Genomic DNA, 10123 nt, shown 5'->3' with positions numbered 1-10123 from the left:
GAACCGGGGCCCTCTGGCGTCCCAAGCCAGTTCTTAACCCATCGCGCCACTCGGCTGGCCCCCTTCACATCAGTTTTTTATGATGGAGTGAGATGATAAAACGAAAGCGTATTCATGATAGTTCCTTCTCATTCCTCAGCTTGCATGGATTCCAGTCTATGGAATAAAATGCATTGGGTTTTTGTAGCTGATAGCAGGATACTCAAATTACTTGTACTGAAAAGCAAAGTAGGTTACTGAATGCTGAAGAGTAGGCATATAAAGACTTGGGATAATATAATGATAAACAGTTCAGCAATTGTTTGCCATAAGCTAAAGGATAGTCTTTAGCTAGATTTCACTTTTTTAGATGTAGACACCCATAACATAGATGGTTAGTATTCCCCAATTAATTAATTACAAGAGCTGCTAGATACATACAATTGGGTTGTTAGGAAAGTCATGACACATTTTTGCAATGAAAAACAGAAAAAAATACTTCAGTACTTTTCCGACAACTCAATATAAGCTATATAACAGTTTATTATTTTTTAGCTGAGTCATCCTGCCACCTGTTGGCAGCTCAGTGGCAGCTCAGCTCAAGCCAGGACTCGAACCGCTGTTGCTCAGAGCTCAAACTCTTGAGCGAGCTCTTAACCAACTGAGCCACTCGGCCAGCCATTGTATAACACAGTTTAGATTTACTATGTACATAATTTATGGTGTCTGAATGACTCTCAGTATAAAATAAAGAATTGTGAGGGTTTTCTCAGGCAGAAAGTCGCTTCTTGAAGGAAATAGATTTTCTGTATACTTGGAGACAACATGGTTTAATGATAATTTTACAGATGAAAAGGAATGAGAAAAGACAATGTGTAGGGTAAGAATTTGAGAGAGGAAGTAACTAGGTGAATGAGTGGATATAGGAAAAGAAAATATGTTTTATATATGTTGTAAATACTGTCTCTCCCTTTTAACAATGGGAGCATTTTATATGCTGGTAGAATGTTCCACATATTTCTACTTGTCGAATTTGAGTGTCAGCCTTGCTTTGATTTATCAATCTTGGGCCACACAGCTTCTTTAGCAGAGTTGCCATGGGAACTGTAGATTAACTAGCTGAAACCCCTGACTAGAGTAGAATTTGAAGGGAAATCGATGGTCTACGGCAGGGGTGGGCAAACTGACCTGTAGGCCAAACCTGGCCAAAAGCTGTTTTTGTAAATAAAGTTTTATTGGAACACAGCCACACATAGTCACTTAACTAATGCGTATGGCTGCTTTTGAACAACAGTTGCAGAGTTGAATACTTGTGACATTGACCAGTATAATCTACAAAGCCTAAACTATTTATTATGTTTTTGACCCTTTAAAGTTTTCTGACCCCTGCTCTATGGCCTTGCTACTCAAAATGTGGCCCTTGGACCAGCAGTATGAGCCTCACAGGGGGTCTTGTTGGACATGCAGAATTGGGGGCTCCAGACTTAGAAATTAGGTATCCGCCTGGAACCCAGGTGGATTCATATGCACAGTAGTTTGACAGGAACCCAAGGACAGGATCAGGGTATATACAGAGGGTGCCAAAAAAATGTATACACATTTTAAGAAAGGAAAAAATTAAAATTATAAGTATATACTCATAACAAAAGATGAATTTGTTATAAGTCATGTTTGACTTCTGCAGTTACAAGAGGTGCTCAAAGTGGTTACCATCAGTGTCCAGACACTTCTGATTACGGTGAACTACTGCTTGAGTAACGTTGACCAAAGTGTCCACTTGTATACATTTTCTTTGGCACCCCCAGTGTATCCCATCTAGAGGGTTTGGGTTAGACAGTGCCTGCTGACTTTTGCATTTTTCTTTAGATATGAGCACAGCAAGCCATTGAAACAGGAAGAAACGACTGCTACAGATCTCACTGCAAAGGCATCCCTGGCTGCTTCCTCAAGTCTCTCCTCTGCAGTTGGACCGACTGTGGAAATGAATACGGGAGAGGCCGAGTCAAGAAATTCAAACTTTGCAACTGTAGGAGCAGGCTCAGAAGACTGGGTGAATGCCATTGAGTTTGTTCCTGGGCAGCCCTACTGCGGCCGGAGTGAGTATTTGGAAGAATAAAAACAAGTTGGAGGGCTAGACAGTAGGTCGTCCGTTAGGTGAGCTTTCACCACCTTCCTGCCTCCAGTCTTCAGTTAGCCTAATCTTAATACTCTAAATTGGATTACCTGAGACTTAACAGGTGGAGTGCAAAACTTCCTGAATCCCAATAGTAATGAATTTAGTGTTTTTGAAAACCTGAAGCCAGTTGCACAAGGAATACATAAAAGGCTTTTTTTTTTTTTTTTAACAAGCCTAATCTTGGAAATACCAGCATTAAGAAAAGCTCATTTCTTTCAAGAGCAAGGAAATTAGTTCAATAGACTGTTTTGGAGTTTAATTGAAGTTCTTTTCAGTTAGCGTCTCAGTTACCTTAGAGTGTATCTGCCTTATCCATTTTGTACCTTTACCACCCTCCTGAACATTTTCAGCGGCCCCTTCCTGCACTGAAGCACCCCTGCAGGGCTCAGTGACCAAGGAAGACCTCGAGAAGGAGCAAAGCGCAGTGGAAACGAAGCAGCAGCTTTGCCCATACGCCGCGGTGGGCGAGTGCCGATACGGGGAGAACTGTGTGTATCTCCACGGAGACTCCTGTGACATGTGTGGGCTGCAGGTCCTGCACCCAGTGGACGCGGCCCAGAGATCACAGCATATAAAAGTAAGTCTTTAGCAGATACCATGTTCATGGGTGTGAGGACTAGATTTGCCCTTTCCCGATGCGGCCAGTTCATTTCAGAGAGCCCTTTGGTGAACTGAGTGGTTATCAGTAAGTAGTTAGGATGTTTGCTTACCTGGGCTTATCAAGAAATCATGCTTTCAGAACCTCAGACTTCTTATTTTTTTATTTTATTTTTTTAAGTAACAGCTTTCCTAAGATGCACATTTTATTGGTTTGTAATGTATTTACAGGGTTGTGCAATCATTACCACTGTACTACCTAATTTTAGGACATTTTCATCATCCTGGCAAGAAACTTGATCCATTTGCTCCATCATGTTCCCTTCGCCAGCCCCTGGCAACAACTAATCTACTTTCTGTCTTCACGATTTGCCTATTCTGGACATTTCATGTGAATGGAATCATCTATGTGGCCTTTTGTAGACTGGCTAAAACATTAGCATAATATTCTCAGATTCATTTGTGTTGTAGTGTGAATCAGTCCTTCATTCTTTTTATGGCTGAGTAATCCACTGTATGACTAGACCACAGTTTGTTTTTTTATTCGTTATTTGGACATTTGGATTGTTTTACCTTTTGGCTCTGAATAATGCCATGAACGTTCATGTGTAAATTTTTGTGGACATGTGTTTTACTTGATCCTGGAGTAGAGTTGCTGGGTCATATGGTAACTGGCAAGTTGCTCTTTCCATCATGGCTGCACCATTTGACATTCCCAACAGCAACAGGTGACGGTTTCAGGTTATGGTTTTGTACCATGAAGTTTTTTGTTGAGAAGACATTGTATTAACCTTTTATTTATTGGAGCTAATTATCTCCAGTAAAAAGTTAATTGTGTTGTTGGGGGTTGACTCATGGTATGAGATAGACATAATTTGAATCCTGTCTTCACAGCGTATTGGAGTAGTGCCTACCTCTGAAGATTGTTTAAAAGACGGTTTAGGATAAAGATAAAATATACTACAATGTGATGTGGGATTATGAGTGACTTTTCTATTGCTTTTTTGCATTTCCTATAAATTAGCATGTTTCTTATAGATTATAAAATGTGTAGTATAATGCTGTCACTTATACCTGAATTAAAATAAAAAGTATGTGATGTCCACAAAAATTTGTACATGAGCGTTTATAGCAACATTATTTATAATAGCCCCAAAGTGGAAACCACCAAAATGCCCATCACCTGTTGAATGGATAAATAAATTGTGGTCTATCTACGCAATGAAATATTACTCAGCAATAAAAAAAATACCAGTACATTCTACTACATAGATAACCTTGAAAATGTGCTGAGTGAACAAAGCCAGTCACAAAAGGTTACATATTTATATGAAATGTCCTGAATAAGCAAATCTACAGATTAGTAGTTGCTTAGGATTGGGGGGGGGTGTTCAGGGGGAAATAAGTGACTACTATGGTATGGGATTTCATGTTGGGGTGACGGTTGCACAATTTCTGTGCGCACACCAAAAACCATTTAATTTTACACTTTAATTGAATGCATTATATGGTATGTAAATTATCTCTTCAATGAAGCTGTTTTTTTTAATGTGAAAATTATGTGCCTGACACATAATTGTCACCTAATAAACGTTGGTATCCTTCACTGTTATTTTCTGACAGGTTGTAAATTAGGGGCTTAATCCTCATTGCATTTTCCATCTAGAAACCAGAAAATCAACAAACTTAGTGTGAAAAATTGTCCTCAGTGAGAATAACAGCGGGGGGGGGGGTGGTCTGCGGGATACAGAAACCTTCTGTAGAGAAAATGGGGTAATTTTTCAGTTCCTGAAGTTGAGTCCTCATAGTGTGACTTTATGTAAAGTCCCAACATGTCGGCACACCTGTATTCACTTGGGGACAGCTGCTTATAATGAGTTGGGAGTATCACCTTTTTTAGCCTACCGTTTGGCTCTCTGAACATGAGTCATTAACTGTCAGGTGGAAGCCTTGTCTTGTCCAGTGACTTGATTGCCTTTCTTATCTCTACCTTTCGCAGTCTTGCATTGAGGCCCACGAGAAGGACATGGAGCTGTCGTTTGCTGTCCAGCGCAGCAAGGACATGGTGTGTGGCATCTGCATGGAGGTGGTCTACGAGAAAGCCAACCCTAGCGAGCGCCGCTTTGGGATCCTGTCCAACTGCAGCCACACCTACTGTCTCAAGTGTATTCGCAAGTGGAGGAGTGCTAAGCAATTTGAGAGCAAGATCATAAAGTGAGGCTCCTCCCCAACCTTCGTTTGTGCTTTCTATTTTGGGGAAGAATTTAGTATCTTGTGCCAACTTTCAACCAGACGGACCGCATTTAAATGCATGCATTTTATCTTGAAACTGGGGTATTCTTCTAATTGGGATTTCTTTGTATTTCAGCTAGCTTCTAGGTTAGTTGGTATATCTTTCATTTGAATGAGGAAACCCTATGTATCAGTAGAATCTTCGTGCTTTTTCTGAGGAGATTGTGTTTAATGGATTAGCCAGTTTAGGCTCAGTGAACAAACTTATCTAGCTCTGAATGTATGTTTCCTGAAGTTTTACATTTTCCACTTTCCTATTCCATCCATTAAGCTAGCCAATAATCCACCATCGTTTAAAAGATTGTTCTCATAACTGAACAAAAACGGCATAACCTAAACAGAGCAAAGTTACAAGAAATAAATTTATTTCAACGAAAGAAAAAGGAGTCTGTGTGAAATGTCTTCTTTTGTTTTTTGTTTTTGTTTTTGTTTTTTTACCTAAGTTATTTATTTTTTTAATGAACTTGGCTAGCCATTGAGTTGAATTTATAAAGGAGCTTGTCTTGCCTCCCGAGAGACGGCCAGCTGTGTGACAGTGTGTGGCGCCCTTTCAGGACATGCCCCCCCCCACTTGCCTTTCAGTTAAGTCTGTAAGCCTGGAGCTGACACACCAGGGTGTGTTCTTGAAGCCGCGTGGGCCGGGGAAGGGGAATTTGCATTGCAGCCTGTTCATTGTTTCCCAGGTCCTGCCCCGAATGCCGGATCACATCTAACTTTGTCATTCCAAGTGAGTACTGGGTGGAAGAGAAAGAAGAGAAGCAGAAACTCATTCAGAAATACAAGGAGGCCATGAGGTATGAGCGCTGCAGCCTTCCCTCACGCTGAGGTCCCAGCGCAGCGTGGGTTCACGTTGAAAAGGACAGTGCTGCACTGTGTACTCCTACCTCCTTCCTACCCTTTCTTAACTTCCCAGTACAGTGTATTTTGTCACCCCTGGTAATGCGTGCCCGTTCTGTGTCCTGCTGCGTAACACCGTCCTTGGGCCCTGTGCCTGGGGACTGTGTTATCATGGAGCCTATACTGCTGAGAGTTGAAGCCCGTGACTGGGCCTCTACCTTATGCTGAGTCCATGTTACAGTTGTCCTGTATGCTTGTGTGTGGGCTTCTAGGTTTGCTCTGCTGGACCTGCGGTACTAGAGCTGCTAAACAGCGTAGAATCGAACCGAGTGCCTGTTTCTCATTAGTGTTTCATGCGGTAGCGCACACGTGTTTAAGAACACACCTCGGGGAGGGCTGTAAGCTGACACACTGGTTCTCTCCCTACCTGTTTAAAGAAACCCTGGATGATAGTCGAATACAGACCTGAAATCCACTGTGAATAAGGGCTGCGCTGTTTTCCTTTCCAGCGACAAGGCGTGCAGGTATTTTGATGAAGGACGTGGGAGCTGCCCATTTGGAGGGAACTGTTTTTACAAGCATGCCTACCCCGATGGCCGTAGAGAGGAGCCACAGAGACAGAAAGTGGGAACATCAAGCAGATACCGGGTAACTCTCACTTTTTTTAAAAGGGGGAAGTGACACGCTCGCAGTTGAGCCCTGCACACATTGGGGTAGGGGAAGGAAATGATGGGAGCGAGACTAGCCTATTAAAGGAGGAAAGCAACCTCAGAGAACTGGGAGGGGTAGGAAAGGAAAAAAAATAGAATGCTTAAAGGCTCTAGGCTAAACGGTTTGCATCACGTAACCGGAGGGGAGGAATTGATTGGTAAAGTGGAACCCCTAAATGAGAAGTCTGGTTCGTCATGCCCTCTGATGTGCTGGACGTTTTGCCTTAGAAACAAGAGACTAGAAGATGCCACTCGACAGTGCCACCCCTATCATGGCCTTGTTTTTTACAGGCCCAACGAAGGAACCACTTCTGGGAGCTCATTGAGGAAAGAGAGAACAGCAACCCCTTTGCCAACGACGAAGAAGAGGTGGTCACCTTTGAGCTGGGCGAGATGTTGCTTATGCTTTTGGCTGCAGGTGGGGACGACGACCTGACAGACTCTGAAGACGAGTGGGACTTGTTTCATGATGAGCTGGAAGATTTTTATGACTTGGATCTATAGCAGCTTGGCGTGGCGTGGGAACTGGTCTGCTGAGCCTCAGACAAGAGCTGTGCCCTGTGGTGGGGTGACAGTGCCCGTGTTTCTCTCCTAGGCAGGCCTGTCAACTCCAGGTGCTGTCGGAATAACTTTTACCCAGGGCCTGTCTTCTCAATAATCCCTCACCTATCCCCACAGAGTGAGTTGTTTTCTCTGTTTAAAAAAGTTACAAAAATAAATCTTAAAGTTAGTTTTGTTTTTTTTTGTAACATGAGCTTAACTGTCAGACAGTTAGTGTAGGTTTGTTGCGTCATCATCTGTTTTTCAACGCGATTCACACAGTTCTAGGGTAGGGTTTATGGACTTGCCACACTCGTTTTGCGGACCCAGACTCACAAGTAACAGCGCTGGCCCTGCTTTGAGGTCCAAGGAGAGGTGTGATGGGTGAAGGATCTGAACTGGGGCAAGTAGCCCTCCTGCAACTGAAACTTGAGGTTTCTGCTGAAATCTGCACATCTGTGTTTTTATCTGTTCCCCACCCTGTAACCCCCACCCCGTGCTCTTGTTCTGTGGTTTTGGTCTCTTGTTTAATTGCACAGGAGTAATGCTACTGGGTAACCAGATGCGAATGTGCTGAGATTTTTACTGTATTTAGTGTGATAGGAATATTGTGAAAGAACACACATAAAAGATAGAGTGGCATAAAAGACATGCAGGAGCTGGACGTTGACCCGCAGGGCTGATAGACGTGGCTTGTGTGAGTGTTGAGTGTGTGATAAGCTCATTTCTGCATAGGTGCTGCGTTCGTAGCCTTAGTGGGAAGACAGTGGTTTAGTCGTTTCAGCCTAGTGTGGCAAATAGATCTTCCAGGACAAAGCAGTATGTTGGTAGCTGTTACTAGAGCAGTGCTAGCGCTGTCTATATAAATAGAGAAATGGGTTTAGCCATAGAGCTGAAAACTGGTTATCCCATATATTAACACAAACTGGGTCTTGGATACACAGTTGTATTTAATGTTTAATGATCTCCTAGCCCTCCTATCCAGGCACTTTCTGACAAGCCTTCACCCTCCTCTGAGGGGTTTTGCTGTTGGGGTTTTGTGTTCGTTTTTGTGGGTGTTTGCCTCATTCCATCCCTGAGCTTTGCAGGTAGACAGGTGTAATTCAAAACTATGTTCTAAGGTGTTTCTTGTAGTGGGGTCTTTGGTTTGCAGTAATAAGTCACGCTTTCTTACTAAAGGGGGGGAGGGGTGGTAGTCCACGAGACAAGTTGTTAGAAGGATTTCCTGATCGGAAAGTTTTAGCTTTGCATTTTGTTGCTCTATCTCCTGAAAAAAACTTGGAGATGCTCCTGAGTTGTCCATCTACTGCTTTGATTCCTTGGATCCCACCCAGTCTTTCATTTTAAGAGAAAGCAAGTCATGGTTACAGAGGTCTCTGTATTTTGCAGCTGCCCTTTTGTAAGAAGCACTTTTCCCAAATAAAACAATAAAAACAACCCCATGAGTTGTCTTCCTCTTTTGTGTAATATGTTGTTTGAAATATGCTTAACGTTTATTTCTTTCATTGACTCTTTGATCAGTGCATCAATTAGTCAAATTTCTGTGGCTATAGCTTCATTGAGAAAAGTGACACCTTTCCTAAGACAGCTAGCCTGCTGAGAAATGTGTGAGAGATAAAGAGGGAAACCTTACCAGCTGGGATCATCAAAACTTCTGCATTAGAATTTGCAAGACTGACCCTTAGGCCACATTTCTCAGCCAAAGGCACTGGTAGTGTGCTGCTGCCACACACTGGTACTTGAACCTCCTCCATGCCCGCAGGTAACAGGTAGGTTACAACATACAGTAGTTTGAAAAGTATTTTTCTTCCTGATTCTGTGAATTTTACTAATGAAATAACCATGTGGCTGCTCCTATGGGAGAATTTGGGTGACCTTTTGCAGTGCTTACTGCATTTTAGTTTTAATATCTGTTTATGAATTTATGCTGTTGAAAATGTTTGCACAACTAGGAGTTGTGTGTATTGTGACTTAACTGTAGTCATGGTTAACAGCCGTAGGTCCACTGAGTAGTCATTCTGTAAGCTCATGTACCAGCTGCTCCCTTCCGGAAACTTCAGAAGTCCACTTTCAGCTGCCACGGGTGAGGCCTTGCTGGGGACCCGAGTTGGGGAGAGACTTAAAAGCCTCCCTTTTTTGGTGTCTGGAAAGTAGGAAGAGGCTCATGGGTAGCTGGCCTGTTGGCATAGCTGACTCACCAGCAGGGAGAATAGAATGGTCCAGGCGGGACCAGGTGGTGATAAGAGCTTCTGGGGTTTAGGTAGGTTTGTGTTGGGAGCAGCTCTGCTTGCAGTGGAAAGGCAGTGGAAGCCCACGCGTTAGCCAAATCCTGTCAAAGATTTGGGGAAGGGAGGAGGTATGATATTGGTAAAGGTATTCGTAGTCATCGTTACAAGCCCCTCGAACTTTCTTAAGCTGATGAAAGTGAGCACAAGTGACATGTAGCAATTCCAGACGAAAGTTTTAAGAAGCAGTCAGGGACTTAACCTCATTTTCCCCTTTTCCATGGCAACTGACCATTTCTGAGAAGGTGGCTGTTCCACCAGCCTGGGCTCACAGGGTGAGGCCAGGTGGGGTGCAGGACACTCCACTGACCACTGAGGGACATGAACTAAACCGTCGGGTGAAAAGCCGCTGAGACTGGATCTTTCTGTTGTCACAGCATAACAAACTAAATACCAATATGTATCTAAAATAGTGAATTTTTATAATTTTCAGGCTCCTCTCGTCAAGGTAATAAATTGTATTGAACAAATTATGGTTTTAAATCACTATGGTATACAGTAGTAGGAAAAACATTACAAACTACTGGCTTTTGGCCTACCCTTTGATATTACTAAGGGAAATATGTATTTTCTATAAGAGTGAGACTTTGCTATAGTTTTTAAATATGTGAGCAAGTCTTTAGTTAAACAGTTGTAAATAGGAAAGCTGGATGATAAGTTTTTAATCAGCTCTCAAACACTAGCAGCAGTTTCTGAGGTTTTTTTTT

General features: G+C 42.7%; 1 protein-coding gene across 1 annotated transcript in view; it reads left to right on the top strand.

The window, feature by feature from the left end:
* The window catches only part of MKRN1 (makorin ring finger protein 1), a 10456-nt gene extending 1888 nt beyond the window's left edge, over window positions 1–8568 (top strand). Inside the window, exons 2-7 of the mRNA XM_019666804.1 lie at window positions 1846–2075; window positions 2506–2732; window positions 4752–4966; window positions 5728–5838; window positions 6391–6529; window positions 6883–8568. Of these exons, the coding sequence (XP_019522349.1) occupies window positions 1961–2075; window positions 2506–2732; window positions 4752–4966; window positions 5728–5838; window positions 6391–6529; window positions 6883–7095 (1020 nt within the window). The 5' untranslated portion in view covers window positions 1846–1960 and the 3' untranslated portion in view covers window positions 7096–8568. The remainder of the gene's footprint in view (window positions 1–1845; window positions 2076–2505; window positions 2733–4751; window positions 4967–5727; window positions 5839–6390; window positions 6530–6882) is intronic.
* Window positions 8569–10123: the final 1555 nt, after the last annotated feature.

Source organism: Hipposideros armiger, unplaced genomic scaffold, assembly GCF_001890085.2.
Source record: "Hipposideros armiger isolate ML-2016 unplaced genomic scaffold, ASM189008v1 scaffold_478, whole genome shotgun sequence".
Lineage (NCBI taxonomy): Eukaryota > Metazoa > Chordata > Mammalia > Chiroptera > Hipposideridae > Hipposideros > Hipposideros armiger.
Note: the sequence above shows the minus strand (reverse complement) of the source record. Positions and strands in the feature narration are given on the sequence as shown.